This window comes from Leopardus geoffroyi, chromosome D2 (genome assembly GCF_018350155.1).
Source record: "Leopardus geoffroyi isolate Oge1 chromosome D2, O.geoffroyi_Oge1_pat1.0, whole genome shotgun sequence".
Classification (NCBI taxonomy): domain Eukaryota; kingdom Metazoa; phylum Chordata; class Mammalia; order Carnivora; family Felidae; genus Leopardus; species Leopardus geoffroyi.
In genome coordinates, this window is record NC_059334.1 from 82,351,213 (window position 1) to 82,374,333 (window position 23,121).

Consider the following 23,121-nt stretch of genomic DNA (forward strand, 5'->3'; position numbering starts at 1 on the left):
GGCATTACTATAGAGAATAAGGGTGTTACAGTAAGAAAATACTATGAAAAACTGTATGCCAATAAACTGAGCTCAGATGACATGGACAGTTCTTTGGAAGACACAGATGATCCACCTGTCACAGAATGAGAAGTATCTGTCGGGTCCTGTATTTGTTACGGAAACAGACTTCACCATGAATGCCCTCCTCCCAACACGCCCACACACCCGCACTCTCCAGGCCCAGAGGACCATGCCCATGGATGCTATCAGACATTTCAAAGGGACATGAAAATAATAATCCTACCTTCTTTCACAAACTACAGGAGGAAAGAAAACCCCCCTAACCCTTATTATAAGGCCAACATAACCCCTACACCAAAAACAGACAAGAATATAATGAGAAAAATATTATAAACCAATATCCCCTGAACATAGACTTAAAATCCTTAATAAAGTATTAGGAAATCAGTCAGTACTCTCCCTACTTTCTCTTTACCTACACTCACACACACACACACACACACACACACACACACACACACACACACACACAGGAAAAGAATGGGCAGCTCATTTGTGGACCTAAATTGTCCGTATTCCCAGGACTATACCTAATTAGGCCACCCTGTTCTTATTTATTTAAAACTCTTCAGCCCACATGGATTTCACTATTCCTTTGATAACCTACTTCAATATTTCGCGGGCTTAGCTCTTAAGCTATTTCTACAAAAGACTGGTGGTGAACCACCAAGAGAAACATGTATTACGAAAATAAATAGGGCACAACCTTAAGAAATGTACTTTTAAAATTACTGTGAGTTTATCACCAGCGAACTTTGATGTTCTCAAACAGTTGTATATAAAACGGCCTTTACCCAAACCGCTGAAATCATCCAGTGTGCACATAAATAAAAGAATACCCAAGGCCGACGTAAGGAGACGACACGAAACAAAGTAAAATCAGCAAATTAGCCTGTTGTGAGGCTTTAGGTTTTTTGTTGTTGCTGCGGTTACCCTCTGTTTCAGAGTCATTTTATCCTCCAATCGAATTTTCTCTTCAAAGGTTTAAAATGGGGTAGGAGAGCATGAAAAGAGAAATGTGAATATACAGCTGAGATGATCTTCACGAGCTAGTCACTAGGTGCTAGCTAGAAAAAAAACCCAAACCCAACGCAGCACACAATCATTCTCACCCACCCTTCGATCTGGCTGCTTTTCTAGGGGGGCACAGGAACAAGCTAAAGCAGCGGAGACCTCTTCTGAATTTTATTAACTGATCGGCTCGTGTCTTCGTCTTCTACCCAATACAAAAATAACATTCCAGAGGCGCCTGGGTGGCGCAGTCGGTTAAGCGTCCGACTTCAGCCAGGTCACGATCTCGCAGTCCGTGAGTTCGAGCCCCGCGTCGGGCTCTGGGCTGATGGCTCAGAGCCTGGAGCCTGTTTCCGATTCTGTGTCTCCCTCTCTCTCTGCCCCTCCCCCGTTCATGCTCTGTCTCTCTCTGTCCCAAAGATAAATAAACGTTGAAAAAAAAAAAATAACATTCCAAGTCGAAGTTCATATATTCTGCAGAGATATTTCTTTTGCACCAACTATTAGGATACATGGTCTTTTTTTTTTTTTTTTTTTTTTTTAAGAGACAGAGCACAAACAGGGGAGGGGGAGAGGGAGAGGGAGACGCAGAATCCGAAGCGGGCTCCAGGCTCCGAGTTGTCAGCACAGAGCCCGACGTGGGGCTCGAACCCACAGACCGTGAGATCATGGCCTGAGCTGAAGTCGGACGCTCAACTGACTGAGCCACCCGGGCGCCCCAGGACACGTGGTTTTTTTTTAAAAAAGATTTTCCAAATGTGCTGATTCATTTACATGCAAAGTTGGGCGCAGACAAAAAGTCTAAGGAGAGGGTAGAGCTTTAGGGAACCACGTTTGTTGAAAAGAAAAAGCAGCACGTGAAGCGGGGCCGCTGGCTCCCTGTGTATTTACCGAGCAGCTGTGACACATTCGGCACGGGGGACAGTGGCGGGTAAGGTGGACGCGGTCTCTGTCACCCTGGAGCTTAAACACTGACCAGGAAGACAAACAGGTGACACAACGTGATGAGCCCTTGGAAGAAGTGGCGCTTGGAGCACACTCGGCAGGGGCGTCGCCCCGACCGCAGGCGGGTGGCGAGGACCGAGGACCGGACACCCTGAGAAGCGATGTTACGGCTGGGTCCCACGGTGCGGAAAGAGCTGTCCAGCAGAGATGGACGGGCGTGGAAGGTCAGAGAACGAAAGGGCAGCAACACAGAACCACTTCCCTAAGGACACGCGGCTACCGATGCTGATGCCCAACATCTCTGCAAACAAGCTGCCAGCTGTCAAAGCCACACCAGATTTGAACGAAGCTCATTACCATCTAATGACCGTGTCGCGGTCGACAGATGGTTAAGACGGCTCCCCGGACTCACATCCTGGTGCCAGCCCTCCCCTGGAGAGGTGCCTGACCAGGCCTACTTGCTTCTGACCAACAGAATATGGCAACACTTCCGCGATTAGATTGCACAACTTGTGGCTTCTGTCTAGTGGTCTCTCTCTCTCGCCTTCTGAGCTCGCTGGCTTGGGTGACGCTAGTTTTCGTGCCGGACAGGGAAGGGAGGGAGGCCTCCTGCCAAGGGCCAGCGAGGAACTGACCCCCTCTGTCCAACAGCTCTCGGGGAACCGAAGTCTGCCTGTAGCCATGTGAGCTTGGAGGCCGACGCTCTCCCAGGGCGACCTTCAGATGGGCGCCTGGCCCTTGAGTACGGCCTGTGACAGAAGCAGAAGCGGAGGGCCATGCTGTGTGCCCACATTCCCGACCCACAGAAACTGTGAGGTCATAAACGCGTGCTACTTGAAACCACTGACCTGTGGTCACTTGTTATGCGGCAACAGGTAACTAATGCAGGTGCGCTATAGTTCAAATAATTTTTACAGCCATCGTGGATAAAGGTGATTAGGGTGAGTCCTACATTTGATTTGTGACAGAGAACAGAGGACAGATAATTATTTTTTTTAAGTTCATTTATTTTGTGAGAGAGCACGAGCAGGAGAGGGGCAGAGAGAGGGGGGGAGAGAGAGAATCCCAAGCAGGCTCCGTACGGTCGGTGCAGAGCCCGACATGGGGCTCGAACTTACAAACCGTGAGCTCATGACCTGAGCCAAAACCAAGAGCCAGACGCTTAACTGACTGAGCCATCCCGGTGCCCCAAGAACAGCTAAATATTAAACAGCAAGCTTCCCTGGCAGAGAAAACATATTTGGGCTGAGTCCGCACATGTCCCTTTACTGCAGATACAAAGCGTCAAAAATGCCGGACCCAGAAAATGGGTCCCTAGCCCTATTTCCCTGCCAGTCCTTGAGGGTCAGGACCCACCCCAGGGGCAGTCCCCAGGACCGACACAGTGAACGTCTCAAGCATCATTCTACTCAGCGTCTTTCTGGAAAGATGAGCTGCTATCTCCTCAAACTCTGATCCCCCCGGGAGAGCTCTGAAGGGTTCCAAACCTGGAAGGGCACTTGGGAGTCATGGCTCTTTCCAGGGTAGCCACATAGTAAGCCACCGTGGGCTCTGAAATCAACCATGTAGTATGGTTGGGGCTGAGCCTCCCAGGAGACAGAGGAGAGGCAAATCGCGGGCGCTCTGTGCCTCAGTCCCTTCCTCTGTAAAATGGAAATAATTAGAGCACACCCCTCCCAGGACTGTCGTGAGACTTTAATGAGAGAATTCCCATGAAGGGCTTAGCCCAGCAGTGCTGAATGTGAGGCTCCATGCCAGGGTCATCACAAGGGCTGGTATTAGCGTGTCAATTTCTTTATTGCCTATTTGGACAGAATTTCCTGTGTATAATCTTCCTGTGCCAACTGCTAGCTGTGTGACCTTGTACAACTTGAACTTCCTGACCTTGGCTTTCATATCAGGAAAAGAGTGGTCAGAGTATCTCCTGCCCAGACCCATGGTGATACACAGAGGATGCATATACGCTCTTGGCTCAGTGCTGGCACACGGAAGTTACAAAAGCAAATACGCCTCTAAGAAATTCCTTAATTCTGTCTGTCTTCAAAGGTAGAGCAAGGACCCTCAGGAAACAGGACTGCTGTCCAGGTACGCAGGTAAAAGTGGTCCCATAATGTGTTGAACTAAGACTAAATGAACATATATATATATATATTTTTTTTTTTGAAAATTCATTTGCTTCTTTGCAACTCAACAGAAAAGGTAGCCAGAACCAACAGTTTAAGATGCAAGAGATAAACAATCTTGGCAGTGAGGGAAAATATGTCTTTCCATTTACTGATTTTTCTTCTACAAATTGGGGCAATACCGGCCACATTCAGTCTTAGGGTGGAACATTTTTGTCAGAGTCTGGAATGTTCCAAGTTTTAGTGACTAGAAACGCAAGGATGCAGGGCCTCTAACTGCCTGTACTACTGCAATCACATAGTCTAATTGGTAATTAGCACAAAAGTTAAGAGCTTATATATACGCTTCACCCACAAAATGAGAAAGATTTCTATTTCTACCGAAATGCTACAAGCACCTACCCAAGCACCTTGATAAGCGTTTTGTATTTTGCGTTTATTTTCCTTGTAATTCTACTCTCAGTCCTCCTCCCCAATCCCCTTCTCCACAAGCCAGTGGAAGGTGAGGGCTGGGAAAATCATGCCCCTGACCTGGGTCCCTGACATCACTCATGCTTCCTCCAGCTCTGTTGCTGAGCCTGAAGAAACGGGGCTGATCGTTTTGTTTGCTATAACCAAATGATATCTGACATTATTAGGACACTCTCAGACGGTCCTCGTTAGCAAAGAGATGCCCCAGCCCAAGACCGGGAAAAACAAAGACTGAACCGGTGCGCCTGGGTGGCTCAGTGCGTTAAGCATCCAACTTGACTTCAGTTCAGGTCATGATCTCATGTTCGTGGGTTTGAGCCCCCATTGGACTCTGTGCTGATGGTGCAGAGCCTGCTTGGGATTGTGTCTCCCTCCATCTCTGCCCCTCCCCCACTTGCTCACGCTCGCTCTCTCCCTCTCAAAATAAATAAACATAGGGGCACCTGGGTGGCTCAGTCTGACTTCTGCTCAGTCATGATCTTGTGGTTCACGAGTTCCAGTCTGGCATTGGGCTCTGTGCTGACAGCTCAGAGCCTGGAGCCTGCTTCGGATTCTGTGTCTCCCTCTCTCTCTCTCTGCCCCTCCCCACTCGTGCTCTGTCTCTCTCTCAAAAAATAAATAATAATAATAAATAAATAAAAATAAACTTTACCAAAAAAAAAAAAAAAAAAAAAAAAGACTGAACCATGAGATTTAAGACTGGAGAAAAAGAAACAGAAGCATCCTGCCCTCCCAAACCTCCGCTGCCCCTGTGTTGACCTCTGGGATTAACCTGCACACACATCTTCCAACAGAAGGAGGGATGGGGGCGGGGGCCACAGAAGCTGAGCACTTTGTGCCTCCCAAGGCGCGACCCCAAACCTCCATCGCTGAACTGACAGTGGTACCCTGTGCCCCCCAATCTAGAAAAGAACTCAAGAACTCAAGAAAAGAACTTTCTGCCCAACCTGCCCGTAATCCGATGCTCACAACAACCCAGCAAGGTAGGTTGTGTCCTGATTCTCCCTGGACAAATCAGGAAACTGAGGTTCAGAAAGATTCCCTAGTTTCCCCAGGTCACATGGCTGTAAAGAGGCCAAGCCAGACCTGTGCAGTCCAAGTCCCAGGTCTGGCAAGGCTCCGGATACCTGTCAATGTCATCACTGCAGTGCGAGAACACACAGCACCCTCAACGCACTAACCCCGCATGCAAGTGACATCAGGGGAGGGAAGTTAAGATCTCTCTTTACCTGATGGCATTTATGCCCATAAGAGGAGCAGAAGTGTCTATTAGGGATTTTTTCATGCTACAAGACAGTTGTCTTGACTTGGCCTTTCAAACTCTGTCCTGTCTAGTCCCTCCTGCCACTCCTTTGAAACCACTTTCCTACTCTGTCACCAATGCTGTGGCCCTCAGCTGTGCTAAGAAAGAAGGTTGAAAAGCACTTTTTCAGGGTGGGCAGAGATAAGGAAAAAGAGAGACGCTGAACCATGTGTCAGTGGGACAGGAAGTTTCAGGAGGACACCTACTGCCGCTGAGTAAACTATATGCTCCAAGGAACTGACTCTCCCTGCTAAGAAACCGGAAGTAAAACTCCATGAATTGAGTACACTAAATCCAAATTTTAGTGACAAACCAGGCATCTGATTTCTCGAGCTAAATCAGTAGAGAAGTCATTCTGCATGGGATCATGTTATTCATTGCAAGAGTTACAAAGACACACAGATGAATGTTTCAATCACCGGCTTACCCCATTATACGATCTGCTCTCGATATGAAAACTTTAAAGTGTGGAACAAATTCAATATACGCTCCTGGACGGCTCACATGAATGGAATTCTGTTGACACCTCTTCTGGCAGAGGAGCGGCTTCTGGGAGTGTATTCCGGCCTTGTTTCCCAGCTGTTCGCATTCTGCCTCAGCCAGAGGGAGACGGGAACAGCTGACGGCTTCACCCCCAAAGCTCAGCCTGGCCCCATCATTAGCACATCTCACCCCTGCAGCTGCCAAGGCAAAGACTAACATGCCAGCAGGAAAGCAGCTGACTTGCTTTTCTGACCAAGCTTTGGAGTCTTGGAAGCTGAGAAGCAGGGCGCCAGGTGGGCTCAACTCATTTTCTGCACATCTGTAGGATCCGCTCGCTCTATGTGCCAGGAGGTGAGCAGCTGTGTCTGTTTTTCTCGCCATCATATCCCCAGTTCCTGGCACAAATCTGAGATCACTGTAGGCAAATAAATGTGATGACTAAGAAAACCAAAGCCTCAACGTTGGGGATTCCCAGTTCTGAAAGCATGGTGGACTGAGCAAATTCAGAGAGAAAACTTTCTCACTACATACACAAAACTGTGAAATAAAATGTGGCATGTCTGTAGTATAGACATATCTAAACTGGAATGAAAGGAAAGGAAATTGCCAGGATCCATAAATCAAAAAAATAATTAAAAAAGAATACCCAGAGCATTCAAATACTGCCAACGCCATTGATGCCACGAAGACTCAGCAGATACAGGTCTTTAGTCTAGGACCTGTCAGGTTAATGACAGGCAGTATGATTGCATACATAGGACATGGGGAACCAGAGCTGGGACTCCTGTGTAAAGCCAGGATCCTTCGGGACTGCCCTTCCCAAGTTCAAGGGCCTAGAAGAACTCTACCAAGTGCCCTAGGGAAACTACAAAGCGGCACGTCTACCCAGAGAACTCGTGAAGGTTAGGGGGTGTCCCAGGAAAAATCAAAACCTTAAGCCTTCACCGCATGGGTGTAAAAACCAAAAGGACAATCATCGTATGGTACGCAATGCCCTAAATGAGAAATTAACATAAAAACTGAGCTCAGATGAGTGAAATCTTGTAATAGCCATCATAAGTAAATAAACCAGTCCACTAGACCCTTCATAATCCCAGGTGCATTGGACTCTCATGAAAGCAATAGTAGTGGATGTGAAAGACTGAAAAGGAGCTCAAAATCTGAAATTGAAAGGCACTGGAAGAGATAACTCATGACAATACAGATTCAGCACCCTAAGACACAGAAATAATAGAATAATCTAAAAGGGAAGATGGATAAATATGTGTATATATTTTGTACATTTTATAAACACACATACACACACACACACACACACACACACACCCCTAAAATCTCCACCTCTCCAAAACTTTTAAAGACACAGAATACACAGAAACCATAATAGCATAATAGAAATAATGAAGGGACATTATTGAGAAATTATCTGGCAATTAAAAAAAAACCAAAATAAATCTATAAATGAAAAATTAAAGGCATTGGAAAATAAAAGTCAATCCATAGACAGTTTCAACAGCAATATATACATTGCTTGAAAGAGAACTGGGAAATGAACTTTAGGCCTGGAGATATCACCCGGAGTATAAAGCAGAGCGATAGAAACAAAGAGAAATTAAAAGCAGTATGACTGAATAATAAGGTCCCATTACATATACTAGAAGTCCAAAGAAGGTAATGGAGAAAAGAGAGACAAGGCAGTAATTGAAGAGACAATGGTGAAGAATTTTTAATAATTGACTGGATTCAAGACACACATCAAGGGCAGATATACACAAATTAAAAATAAATCTGTATCAAAAATCCTGATCATAAAAACTACAGAACCACAACACAGACAACCAAACAAACAAACAAAAAACCAAAGAACAATCTTAAGAGCAACCAGAGAAAACCTTAGTGCAAAGGAAAACAATCATTAAAGACTTCTCAACAGTAATAGAGACCAGGATACAATAGGTAATATCTGTTAAAGGACAATAACCATAACCTAGAATTCTATATGTAGCTAACATTCATGAAAAAGAGAGAAAAAAAACATTTTTCAGGCAAATACAGAGAATTTGCTACTCATGGATCTTCAATGAAACACTACTTTCATAAGAAGCAAACTAAATCTGGGAGGCAGAGGAACTCTTAACACTGGACTAATCAAAATAAGTCAGGACTATTAAAAAACAAACAGAAAGCCTACCACCACCCTATGACATTTTTTGATAGTGTGTTTCAATATAGTAGAATAAAATGCTAGGTAAAAACCATCAGTGGGAGAAGAGATGAAAGGCGTTAAGCATTCTTAGCCTGTAGTACTATGTGAGAAGAGGCTAGAGTTATTGATCACCTTTACACTTTGGTACCTGAGGTGCAAATGTTAAAAATTTAACAGTACTACTAAAATTGTGGAAATGGAATATGTAACCTCTAAATTAATGGAACCGGACAGAAGTAGGTGTAAATAACCCTTCAGTAATATAATATGATACAGGAAAAGAAAAGTATCTAAAAATAGCGATAGTAAATAGAAAAAAAATGGAGGAAGAGTTCAAAATTATCAAAGCTACAATAAATGTAAATGGATAAAATTACTTGGTTAATAGGCAGCAATTACAAAATTTTAAAAATCCAGGCATATTTTGTTTATGATGGATACTTGTGAAATATAACATGGAAAATTTTAAAGTAAAGAGATAGGAAAAAATATACCAGAAAAATTTTAACCAAAAGAACACTGATATAGTAATTTTCTCTTAGACAAATCTGAGGGTGTACACAGTGGAATGGACCAAAAAAAAAAAAAAACAAAAAAAAACTAACCTCCAAAAGGAATAATGCAAAAATTGACAGAATTACAAGGAGAAAAAAAGAAAACTCATGATTCTATTGGAGTTTCAAAACCTTTCTTGAAAACAGAAATACTGAGCAAAAAAAAAAAAACAAAAAACAACAAAACCTATTTGTCATAGTATGACTTGACATCAGTTAATAAGCTTAATTTAATTGACATTTGAACCCTATACCCAATACATTATTTTCAAACACATATGTAATTTTTCCAGAAATCAACCATGCATGAGCTCATAAAGAAAACTTCAAATGGATTTGAATCAATAGGACACAGATGACTTTTTCTGATACTAGTGTGATAAAATCAGATAAATAACAAAGAAACTACCATTCCTCAAGCATTTAGAAAGTAAAAGACAAACACACCAATAAAAACATATGTCTAAATAACTTAGTAATAAAAAAAATGCGAAAAAAAACCCCATAATGCAAGTTATAGACAATTTGGGTAGGATGATATCACAAAACTAAAAGCAAAATGTGTGCAATGGCAAATGCAGCAATCAGAAGGAAAATTTTACCCTTTGTGAATACAACAGAAGAGACAGATGACTGAAAGTGGAAGAGCTAATCTTTCACAGGACAGTGTAAGTTCCAAGAAAGTAGAAGAAAGGGATGAGAATTTAATGAAATGGAAAGCAAAAATAAATCTATAAAAGAAAAACACAACAAAGTTATTTAAGACAGAGAAAATACGAATAGCACTTCATCCATTGAGGAGATTAAACTGTCAAATTTCTCGTAAAAAAGGCACCACACCCTGATATGAAGTGCCAACAACGTTCAAGGAAAAACTAACCTTGTATACCTAACCTCTCCTAGGAATTGAAAAAGGAGCAAGGAAGGCATGCTAATTCCCTTTCTAAGGCTAATGGCAAAGCTTTGAAATGAAAATTAAACATATTTACAGAAAGGAAAATTAGAGACTAAAGTTGGTTATGAACATTGCTCTATAAGGAGCTAAAGCCTTAAATAAAATATTAGTAAATAGAATCCAACACTGTATTTTAAAAATGCATCCAAATCATAGAGGACTTATCCTAACCATTCAAGGATAGTTTAACAACATAAAATCTATTAATATAATGCATTACACTAACAATAGAGGAGAGGAGGGAGGAAAAATCAACAACACATAAACAAGTGATCAACAAATGCTGAGGAAAAGTTTGAATAAATTAAGCAACGATTTATATATGTTAAAAGGAAAACATTGTAGCAAACTAGCAGTATAGGGAAATGTACTCAACCTGATAAAATCGTATCTAACAAAAATTCACAATAAATATATTAATGGTAAAAAGCTACAGTTACTTTCACTGAAGTTGAGAAAAAAAAACCCAAGGACATTTGCAATCACCATGTTTGTTTATCATTGTAATGGGCAATGCTAGTCAATGAAAGAAGAAAAATAAAAGAGGTAGAATGCATAAGAACTGTAAAGAAAAAACAAAATTTACCATCATTTTCAGACAGTAGTTCTTTTAGAATTTTTATGAACTCAACTTATAAACTATTGGAATAAAAATCAAGCAAAGTCTCTGAATTCAAAACCAAAACACAAAAATCAGTAACATTAATTTATACTGAAAAGAAAACATCAATGAGAACTTTTCTGGTGAAGGGGGGAGGGGCAGAGAGAGAGGGAGAGAGAGAATCTTAAGCAGGCTCCACAACCAGTATGGCTCAATTTTACCACCTTGAGATCATGACCTGAGCCAAAATCAAAAGTCAGATGTTCAACCAATTTAAGCCACACAGGCAACCCATGAACTTTTTAAAAAGAAGTAATTCCACAAATAAAACAAGAATAGTCATAAGCTGGTATTTGTAGAAGCTAAATAATAGAATTAGACATACGTGTGTTCATTATACTGGTCTGTCTACTTTTGTATGTGTTTAACATTTTTCATATCAAAAAGCTAAAACCTAAAAATAAAAATAGTGATACCATTCAGAATAACAAATCTATTATGTACCTCAAAATATATCTCACAAAGATATGCAAGAGCTTTAAAGAGAAATTAATTAAAACTTACTGAATAACATTAAAAAACACATGCATGAAGAAATGACCACATTCATGAAGTAAAGCTTTGATGTCATGAGGTAGTCAATTCTCCCTCAAATTAAGCTGTAAGTCCCCATAGGGTATTTTGCAGAACTTATCAAGAAGATTCTAAATTTCATATGAAATATTAATGTTTCAAGATAATCAAGATAATTTGAAAGTAGAGTAGGGAGAGGAGGAGGGGAAATTAATGTTTTCTGAGCACTTAGCAAGAGCTGTCCAAAGCACTTTCCATGTATTATCTCATTTACTCCTCTTCACACCCCTTTAAAAGTAGCACATGCTATTATTATCACCATTTCATAGAGGGAAAGACTGGGGGAAAAAAACTGCACAACTTGTGTGGGGTTTAGGGTGACCCATCTTCATGGTTTGCCCAGCACTAAGGGCTTCCTGCAACACAGGATTCTCAACGTGAAGACTGGGAAACTCCCGACAATACAGGATATTAACCACCTTTCCAAGGTCACATGTCAGCAACTGGGTGACAGAACTGACATGTAAACATTGGTAAGCTGACCTCTGTGTATGCCCTCTATACACTATATGCCAACCAACCTAAACACTTAGGACTGATTACAAAGTACAGAAAATTGAATCCAGGAGGATGCTGGAAATAGGATAAATAAATGTGCAACAGAACAAGGAACCCAGAAGCATATCTGTCTATACTTGGTATTTTACCAAAAGAGAGAAAGGATTCGGTAAATGTTAACTAGGATGATCAGTTATCTATATGGGAAAAAAAACAGATGCTGGCTTCATACAATAAATAAAAAATAAAGTCCAGTTATACTAAAAGTGAACAGCAAAAAGTTAAAATTTAGAAGAACTTATTTTTAAATCTCTATAGGAGCTTAGTAAAGAGAAAAAGATTTACTGAACTCAACCTAGAAAAATGGGCAAATGATAAGAATAAATAATTCAAAGAAGAAACACAGAAAACAATATAAAAAGACTCTCAGAGTCTCTAGTAACCAGGAAATTGACAATTAAAATAATGAGATATTTCACCTCCAGCTTAGCAACATTTAAAAGTCTGAAATTGCCAAGTATTTGCAAAACCATAGGTAACCAGAACTTTCTAACAAGTAAGCATCTAAACTGGTACAACCAATTTAGAAAGTGACAGAGCAAAACATAGGAAAGTAGAAAATGGGCATACTCTACTACTCAATTCATTGGTAATAGAGTCCCTAGAGCTCATACCTATATGAGGAGATAGGTACAAGTATCTTGGCACCACTGCAATATCAAGAACTGGGAAAAACAGATATTTATCAACAGGAATGCACAATTTATGGCTCATTCAATTAAAAGGAATGAAGCAAGCATATGTACCAACATGAATAAATCCTTAAAATATTCATTTAAAAAAAGTAAGTTGCAGAAGCCTGTTGTATGTAGTTGGGTACTGTTTATGCGATGTTTCAATATAAAAAGTGTGTGTGTATGTGTGTGTGTGTGTATGTATATATACATATATATATATATATATATATATATATGTATATATATGTATAAAGTTTTCAGAGTAACAGTTGTTTCTGCAGAAGAAGGAAGAAGTGGATGGGTAGGGAGAACAGGGGACTGATATAAATAGATCTTGAACATTTTACATCTTTAAATTTTCAAAATTCTGAAGCACCTATAGTAAAACCTGTTGGGATGAGCACTGGGTGTTGTATGGAAACCGTGACAATAAATTATATTTAATATAAAAAATTAATAAAATAAAATAAAATAAATAAGAAAAAACTTGGTTGATAAGAATATGGGTGTATAACTTATTCTGGAACCTTTTCTCAACTTTTGAAATATTTTACATTTTATAAGCGAATGGATGATGGGGACGAAAAGTCTTTTTCAATCATCTTTTTCATGATCACAACTTATACTGAAATTGGCTGAAAAAATGATTTCAGTTTAGAAATTTTACTTAGTAGGTCACACTTCTGGAATGCATCTATCCCATCAACCTGAGAACAGTTGCACTTTAAGATATAACACAGACTCCAAATTCTAATGCAGGCTAGGCTCTTGCGAACACTACCAAAAAATCCAGGATTTAGAATCAAAAACAAAAAGCCAGAACCAGGTTCTCAGAGACTATTCAGATTCGTGTGAACACAGAGTTCATGAGAAATGCTTAAATCCTATTCTGGCTTTAATTACAAACATAGCAAAACAGAAAACAAGGAATCTATTGGTCAAACTACAAGCCAGTGCTCACCGTACCCTGCTGAGCAACCTCAGTAGTTCTAAGAATGGATCCTCCGAATGGATGGGGGAAGCCAAAGCTTCCAGGAGCAGGTGAATGGATGGAAGGTCCAGAGCTGGTCCAATGAGACTGCCCAATTTTTTAAGTAGTTGTCTAGAGCCTGAGCCTTGGGAGGACATAAAAGCTTAAAAGATGAAAGATATCAATATGACGCTGAATTATTCAGGTTCTCCATTCCATCATCTGTCAGCTGGAGGCCAGGCATACTGGACGTTAGATAAAGCACAAGGATGCAGAGTGAAAAATGAGCTGGAGGAAGTATGAAGATTGAGATGGCAGCCTGTTGGAGAGCATGACGTTCGATCCAGTTCAAATAAAGTTGATTTGAACTGCATTACCATTCTGCTTAAAACTAAGCTAAATTGCAATCTCATTGCTATAGATGTTATTATTATTCCAAAGACAGAGTACATAGACTACCAAACGTTTGCCAGGGCTAGGGGAAGACCTCGTCTCCGTCACGACACAGCCTAGAGACTGCCCTTGCACCCGCAACTTCGCAGATACTCACCATCGGAAGCCACGGTCTCCTTCTCTGCTGAGTGAGGGTAGCAGCAGGAACGACTGAGAGATTCTCACACCAGAAGGGTATGAGATGGTACATGCAAAGATCTTAGAACTGCTCCCGGCACCAAAGCCCTCAATAAATGCCTTTTTAGGCAACTACGTGCTGGTATAAAAACTTCTGGTTTAATAAAATACTAAACAAACACAGAAAGACATAGCTGCTAAAAATGCACAGTAACAATTTCTTGAAACGTTCGGTCCAGATTATATCAACTTCACTTTCTCAATCCCAGGGAGCTGATAATTGAAGAATTGTACATACTACAGAGTTGTCTAATACAGCTCCCAGTGGGGACACGGCTAAAGGGCTACAGGGCTAGCCATGTGGTACGGAAGAAACATCTGAAAATGTTTCTCATACCTGTCTTTGTAAATCATAGACGCTGCAGGAACAGTTCAGCTTAAAAAGGCTTCTGGAATGCAAAACAAAAAAATTTGTTTTGCAGTTGTAATGAGTTCATTACAGCATCATCCACACCCGGAAGAAATATGTTTAGCATCTTTACATGATGCAGTTGCATTGCTTGAAAAAAAAAAATCTTCAGTTTCCACAGCTGTAACATCTACCTAATTAGGTATATACTGACTTCAAGCATTTGTAGACTTTAAAAAGAAAGTTTTAAAACATTTAAAAATGGATGTAATTTTTGTTTCCACAAGGAAGGAACAGAAAGAGCCAAATGACAGTTAAGAGAAAGAAAGCATGTCTATATGTAGGGTGCGGTAACAGAAGCCATGGATGTACATGGCAGACCCACAGGTGTTTATCTGCACTCTCTCCAAAACCCCACAATAAGGAATAATAATACCAGTAATTTAAAAAAACAATGCATTGGAGACAACAGGTAAGAGAGAGCAACAAAGCTTTGGAAGATGGAAGAGGATAGATGAGTGGTTCCCTACTTGGCAGAGAAGAGAAGGTGGGAAGCCAGCTGCTTAGAGAGGAGGGAAGCCGCTGAGAAGGTGAGATGGATGAGAAAAACCTGTAAGTGCTTGGGAACAGGAGTCATGGGCACCTCTGACAGCCAATACAGGCTGGGCTGAAATACTGTCCAAGGAAAGAGCCCCAGATCCCTTGAGAAGCCACCATGGGGAAGGGATGGCCCCTTCCTCTCTGATAGATGAGGAGGTGTATCTTCTGGAGACACCAAAGCAGGGAAGTTCTGTGCTCAATGACCCCAGGCATAGCTGAGGGAGGGAGGGGAAGCAAGGTGTCAAACTGAAAACAAAAGAGTTAAAAAAAAAAAAAAAAGCAAATCACACTTAAACACCTTAACCCTATCCCCCTTGCTCAGTTCACAGACCCTCTAATCAGGCTTCAATCTCCTCAACAGGAGGGTGCATGGTTCTCCTTCGGAGAAACGGACCAGCCTAAGAAAGAAGCATAGTCAGGGATGTATGAAGGTCCCTGCAATAAAGTTGTGCTTTGGAAGCATGCAGAACTGTCAATCAGCCTCTTAGTGTCTCATTATGAAATGGAAACAACCAAAACTCAGACATTTGAAGAAAGTCAGAGACTATAACAAATGGGGGTGGGGAAGAATCTCAGAGCTAATGAGGAGAATGAAGTGAGCAAAAGAATGCTCAAAAAATAAAAATTAATACACTCCAAGAGTTTGCCAAAATCTTACATATTTTACAAAATAAAAAGGGACAGAGCATGAAATAACTTGAATAGCGAGGTAAAGAAACTCTCCCAGAAAGCAGAACACAAATGCAGAGATGAAAAATAAATAACAAAATTACAGAATGTTTTTGGGAGGTTGGGAGAGCCAGCTGATAGCAGTTTCATTCAAAGCATGACAAAAACCAGTGATTGAAGAAATAATTGAAGAACACAAGGAAGTCGACTAGAATTTTATAGCTTGAGTGTTCAAACTGAAAGGGTATACAGAGTCCCCAGCACAATTGCTGATAAGAACTTAGTTAAAGCAAGTCACCATGAAATGTAATAATACTAGGGATAAAAATGATGGTAATAGGTTCCAGGAAAAAAAAAAAGTCTACATTTAAAGGATCGACAGAGTGCCATCAAATTCTCAAGCAGCAGTGGGCATACAGACAATTAAGATCTGTCTTGTAAAATACCGAGGAAAGAGGATTTTCATCTTGGAATTTTATACCTAAACCAACTAGCAGTCAAGGGTGGAATATACGTACATATTTGTACACAAGGTATGGCAGGCACACATTTCAACCTTCTTTCTTATTCACATGTTTGCGATACCAATGTGTACAGATAAAAATACGTACTTACCTATTTTCCCAGGCAGTTAGCCATGGCCCTGTGTCCTACCTACATCGACAAAGAGAAAATCTGCTACGAAGGCGTCTGAAAGTATCCTTATTTTCCTGATAAAAGAGACTTGGCTGGCTCTGCTTTTTCCCTCTTCTGCCCTATCACTGCCTAGAATTCAGATATAATGCTAAGAGGTAGAGCAGCTATCATGAGACCATGAAGCAGGAAAGGCAAAAATCAACATGTAAGGATGCCAGTGACAAACAAAAGTAAAAGCTTGGGTCACTGGTAGTCTCGCAGACCCACTGTGCCAGCTACTACACTGCTTACTTCAAAAGTGTATCATATAAAGAAAAAAAAAAAAACTAAAGAAAAAAAATTCTGTAGTCAGGTTTTCCGTTATTTCATGCTGAAAATATTCCTAACAAGTTATCAAATGGTTTTGCCTCCCACACACCCTTCCTCAGAAAGTTACTGGAAGGTGTGCTCCACAAAAATAAGGAATAGATTAAGAAAGACAAAGTTATGGTGCTCATAAAACAGGTGATCCAACAGAGGAAGGGTGCAGAAGAAAATGTAAGTATCTTAGTACTACGGGTAGTCTTGAGACACCAGCCGCACTGTATGCTTAAAAGTGACCAGTTCAGGGGCGCCTGGGTGGCGCAGTCGGTTAAGCGTCCGACTTCAGCCAGGTCACGATCTCGCGGTCCGTGAGTTCGAGCCCCGCGTCAGGCTCTGGGCTGATGGCTCGGAGCCTGGAGCCTGTTTCCGATTCTGTGTCTCCCTCTCTCTCTGCCCCTCCCCCGTTCATGCTCTGTCTCTCTCTGTCCCAAAAATAAACATTGAAAAAAAAAATTAAAAAAAAAAAGTGACCAGTTCATATTGGAACAAAAGAATAAAGGCTTCCACGAGAGAGAACATCAAATAAAAATAAATAATGGATAGAGTACCTGTATCATCTTGTTGCAAGAAATTTAATAGTTCTTCCAGAAAGTTTGGGAGGTAGAGATTGGTACACCAGAAATAAAGCAAAAGAACAGGTTTGGTTTTTTTTTTTTTTTCAAAAAAGCAATTATTAACTCTAGGAAAAACAAAAAGTTGCAAGAGGTATGAAATGCAGTCATAGGACACCGCGTGGCTCAACTGTGAACAGTATTTGCAAAACCTTCAGAGTGCAAACACTGAATTTTGTTTTTAAAAAAAATTACGGCAACACTATACTGGAACGTTGGAAAGAGGGGATGCCAGTGTGGCTGGAGTAGAATGAGTAAGGGGGGAATAGGGGTATGGTAAGAAAGGATATCATAGAGGAAAACAGGGATTAGGTTATCCAGAGGTTTGAATTTTCTTTGCTAAGAGCTGTAGAAAGCCACTGGAGAGTTTTAAACAGGAAACCAGCATGATCCAACTCATGATTGAAAATGATGACTTTGGCTGTAGCACTGGGAAGAATACACTGTGCAGGGGCAGGAAGGAGAGCCAGCAGACCCGTCAGGAGGCTACTCTAGCAGGGATAAGAGGCTCCTGCAGAAGACAGAGAAGAAGAAAAGGAGGGCTGGGTTGCGGAAAGCACACCTAGAAAGCGAGGGCAGAGGGTAGATGGAAATATATGTTGGAGGTTGGTGGATTTTAGGGAGAGAGGGATGGCTTTCTATGTGTTAGTGTGAGACATCTGGAAAAGGCAGAAGGTGTTATCACTGAGTCTGGAAGAGTGGGGGACGAATGGATTCAGGAGTAGGGGGTCTGGGGTCTAGGGTTCTGTGTTGGACGTGTTGGGGGCTAAGATGCCACTAAAGAGCACCCAACAGGCAACTCTTCTGGGGCATGGGGTCCACACACAGGGAGACAACCCCCAGGATATACTCTGCCTTCAACAAGCAGTAATTTCTCCTTTTCTCTTGCCAACGCAAATGAATGTTTTATTACATGCTTGGATTTTTAAGCAACCTCAGTGCTATGATTTGGGGCACTGATTGATTTAAGAATTGATACTGAGAATCCAAAGATAAACAAGCAGTGAACCCTGGGATATCACAACATATAACCCATTCAAAATATTTAGGTCTAACTGGTTTTCTATCTGAGGCATCTCTATCCCAAGGAAAAATCCCGTATTTCTCTCTAACAAGCCGGCCGTCACAAAATAATAAAAGTCCCCCATTTCGCGAAATAATTTCCCATTGTTATTTGATTTAGTAAACATTGTCTTCTAAAAAAATGTAATATTATCCACGCTCAGTGGATTTCTGTCTATGTGTATAGAGCATATGCAAGTTAAAGACCACCTCGGGCACACTTTGAGATTCTGTAGGAGTTTTAAAAAGTTCTTTCCCAATAAACATTCAAAGGGACCAATTTGTACAAAAGTCTTTCAAAAACGCTTTTGACTACCATGATTTTGATTTGCAGGTCACAGAGCTCCTTCAACAGTCGGCAGAATTCTGCCTTGGCTTCCACACTGCTTTGTGCAATCCTTCGATTTAATCATTACTTCCCAGATTGGTCTTCATTACTGTGTGGATTTTAACGAGAGCTGGGTTTTAGCCACATTATAGTAGACGTGGTGGGGGTGGAAGATAGCAGTGGCAACTGCAAAATAAAACGTACCATAAAGTGGTAACGGCTCATGATTGAGGCCAGTTGTTGAAAAATAAATGCCTGTTACAGTAGAGAACCATAGACACGGAGAGTTGGAGGCCAAGGCAAGTCTTTCATTGGTAGACCGACAGCGCCTCTAGCGGCAGAAAGACCGCGGTGGCGGCGTCCAGGGGAAGCTTCCGAATTTGTAGCAAGGCACCTGCTGGGTGAGCCCTCATTAGGCAAAAACAAAGGACTCACAGGTGCCCGGCGTTAAGGGGATGCGACTCGAGGACACGCAGGCCTATGAAACAGCCATAATGCCTACGTCTCGGTTTAACTTCGAAGTGAGTTGTCACTTTACACAGGTTGATTGAAGGATTATTTACAGCCCAGAAAGTCACGGAGTGGCGGGAGGAGGAAACATTCTGCTAAAGTTTGGCCGCCGCCGCCAACTAAGGGAGCGATCCGGAATAAAAAAAGAAGGAAAGGAACCACAGAAGTAGGTGAAGAGGCAATTAAAAAAAAAAAAAGAAGAAGAAGAACGCTGTGGCATGCAGCACACCTGCGGAGAAGGGAATGGCTCACCTGTGTGGTTACTGCGCACCCCCCAAGTTTAGGGGGGCAGGGCTGGAAAGGAACAACCCCCCCAAGTTTAGGGGGGGCAGGGCTGGAAAGGAAACTTCACGGAGGGTTGACCCAGAACCTGGGGAGGGTGGGGAGTGGATTCGGTAAAGGGAGAGGGTCCGTAAGAGGACGCGACGCATGCACATCATCCCCAGCGACACGTGTAACTGTCAAGACCCACACCTTGGCAAATGACACCCGAAAGGGGAGGGAGGGGAGCGGGCAGCGGCCCCGAGGCTGTGCCGTCCGGGCTACGCGCTGGCGTCTTCCCGGCCCCGAGCCAAGTGCTCCCTCCCCCCACCCCCAACCTCCCTGGAATTGGCACCTCGGGCGGCGCGGGGGAGGGGGGTCCCCTCCGCGCCGGGAGCCGGAGCCCCGGGGCTCTGCACAAGCGCCCCCGCGCGCCGCCCGGCCGCCAGGCGTCCCCCCCCCCCGAACCCCGGTGCCGCGCGAGGTACCCTCCGGGGGCGGGGGCGATCCCCAGCCCGCGGAGGGGAGCGGAGGGCTGGAGCGGAGGGCCGGGGCCCGGCAGGGGGCCGCCGGGCTCGGCGACTTACCTCGGGCCGCGGGGGGCGCCAGCAGAGCCCCGGCCAGGGCGAGCAGGAGGGCGCGGGCGGGGGGCGCGGGCGGCGGGCGCGCTGCCATGGTCGCCGGCCTTCGGTGCAGCAGCTCTCGGGGCCCGGCGGCGAGCGCTGCACCATCCCACGCGGGCGCCGAGCGGGGACCCGGGCGGCGCGACCCGAGGGACTTCCTGCCGCCGGGAGTCAGCGCCGGAGCCCTCGCGCAGCGCCCGCGCCGCCGAGGAGCCGGTCTAGGCTTTCATTTTTTTTAATTTTTTTTTTATTTTTTTTTTTTTTCTGAAAGTTTTGCCCCCCCCCACCCTCGGTGTGTGCGTGTGTGCGCGCGCGCGCGCTGCGCTGGCACGAGCCAGCCTTGACCGTTGCAGTGAGTGAGCAAACTGTCCGAGTTGGCCCGGGGACGAGGAAGGGCGTTAGGGAGAGGAGGCCGGCCTGTGAAATGGACCCGCGGCCAACAGTCACCGTTCTCATTACCTCGGAACAAATTATCGTCTCCCCCGCACTCCCGCCCGCCGGGGGCGTCCCGCGGGTCCTAGAGACCGCTCAGCGCCCCCCCCCCCACCGTCCCACGCCGGGGTCCCGCCCAGAGCCCGCGCTCGCCCACCCCCGGGGGCGGCTCGGGGCCCGGCGCCTCGCGGGCCGCGCGCCCCGGCGGCACAGACGTGGCTCGGTGGCGGCGCGGGCGCCCGGAGCGCACACGTCCCCGCCCCGGGATGATGTGGCCGCGGGGCCCCGGGCGCCCGGCTGCCAAGAGCACACGCGGCTGCACGGTCCAGCTTTCCAGTCTGAGGCTGGAAATGATGACTCCGCCGCTCGCTTCCCGGCTCGCCGGGAACCCGCGGACCGCCGGTAGCAGGTCTGAAAGGCTGTCTGTCCCGCGCCCGGACGGGCGTCCCCCGGGCTTGTCCCCTAGGCCCTCACGCGGACATCTCGTGCCTGGGAAAATCATCTCGGACTCGCGGGCGCGCCACGTCTGGGCAAACATTAGTACGCTTTGGGTGTATCGCTTTAGGTCTTACGTTGGTAGAGGTTGGCTCCCGTGTGTTTTCCTACGGCATGGACCCAGAAAAGGGTGCACCGTGTCGTCTCCCAAACTTTCCTGGGCGTGAGAAGCCTCTGGGTTTGTCTCTTAGAAATGCAGATTCCCCGGCGCCCTTCCACGCCTTTGGCACGAGACTCTCTGGGCCGCAGGAGAGTGCCTGGGGCCCGCGTGCCAAACACCGGTAAAGTCAATGGACGGCCTTACCTTGGGTCCTGGTTCTTGGCGGCCTCACCCCTTCCACCAGAGAGACGCACAGAGCCTTGATGTCCCTTTTGGTGACCCGGCGTGTTGCCCTCTCAGAGAGGGTGGGGATCCGCCTGCCGTGAGCTACACTAGCTGAAGGAGCCGGTGTAGCAAGGATAGTTGCCACCGCTAGGAGAATTCTGTCCTGTGACTCCCCACCAATGCCTGACAGTGTCGGCGTTCCAAGAGGCCTGTGGCTCATGTTGGAGGAAACTCCCTTTACCCTCTTTTGCTACGGGGAAAAGAGGGTGAAGGGAGTCTCGCAGCGTTCTCCAGAACAAGGTCAACCCTCTCAACAAAGTACAGGCCTTTTTTAAAAAAACTGAAAGGGAGCGGCAAGGGCCCCTTCTCTGTCCCGGGATGGCTCAACGCTCCACCTGGAAACAAGGCCCCTGTGGAAGCCCCAGTTTAAATCCAGCTCCGTTTACCGCTTATCCCTCTGCAGAACCTCTCTGTTCATTCATTCGCTCAAAAAGCAATTGGCAATGCTGTGTTAGGGACCTGGGAAGCCAAACTAGTGAGAAATGCCTTTTGCCTTCAAAGACTTTTCTGACTGGTAGGACAAACGGATAACTCGGGACTATTGAACAGTGTTGACTGGTTACTTAACCTATTTTAATCATCACTGGGTTGTTTGTGAACTACTCCGTTATTTACAGATGCACTTGATGTGATCACAGTATTGTGCGAAAGTAATGCGGCCATTCAATTTACAGTCCCGAATCTATGGAGGAGGAAACTGTCGTGTATAAAGGTTAAGTGACTTCCACATGGTCACAGGGCACGAGGTGGGTCAGAGCCCAACACCAGATCTGTTTGCGAATACAGCCTGTGGCTTTAACTCTGGCTCCTAAGCTTTGGGTTCAGCATCTGTTAAGTGAAAGTAAAGTACAAATCTCCCAGGTGGTAGTGAGCACTAAATAAGCTAGTAACAGTGCTTCCCTAACCCATGGGATTCCTGGTGTTTAAGATTTCAAATCCCCTGGTATTTGCACTGGACGTTGTTATTTGGAAGGTCTGGGAAGTTTTCTCAAGTACTCAAGTGGTTCTGAGTTCCCAGAACTTTCAGAAAACGCTGTGTAAGAGAATTAAAAATTGATTCCTTTGAAGTCAGTGGGACAGCCTAGTTTTAGGATGAGTCTAGCTGCTGGCCTCTCGAATCTTTCTGACTGGGCAAATTTTTTATTTATAACGGACCTCATCTGTGCTCTGCACTGGGCTAGGGGCTTTTTTCTCTTCTCATGATTCATTTCTTTTTTGTTCTTTTATATTCAGCTGTTACTCTTAACTGTAGAAATCCTGTGTGTGTGTGTGTGTGTGTGTGTGTGTGTGTGTGTGTGTGTTTTAACCTGGAAGTTGCAAAACTCTTTCCAAAGGGCTAAATGTACCCCCAAGACTGTCCTTGCTTTGTTTTTGACTGAATGAAAGAAAACAGCCAATGTGGGGGGGGGGGGGGAAGAAAGACAGGAAGGAAAATCCTAGCCACAGCCCTGGTTTCTTAACCATTGAATTTCCCATGTCTGTGAAGCAAGGAGTCTGGACTGACACTCTATCCATAAGGACTCCGTGCCCATCCATAACAGCCAGCTAGGCAGACAGAATCTTACGTCCGGCAGATGGTTGGCCTTTGGATGGGAACTCTGCCTCCTCGTTCAC

General features: G+C 44.2%; 1 protein-coding gene across 2 annotated transcripts in view; it reads right to left on the reverse strand.

The window, feature by feature from the left end:
- ADAM12 (ADAM metallopeptidase domain 12) overlaps positions 1–20,767 on the reverse strand; it is a 353,192-nt gene extending 332,425 nt beyond the window's left edge. The window contains exon 1 of one of the 2 annotated variants that reach the window (XR_006701751.1): positions 20,160–20,700. Coding sequence is in view for 1 of the 2 variants with exons in the window: in XM_045439195.1 (XP_045295151.1) it covers positions 20,160–20,247 (88 nt within the window). In the remaining variant the exon portion in view is untranslated. Of the gene's footprint in view, positions 1–20,159 lie in introns of both variants that reach the window. The other variant, XM_045439195.1, reaches the window with a different exon arrangement.
- Positions 20,768–23,121: the final 2,354 nt, after the last annotated feature.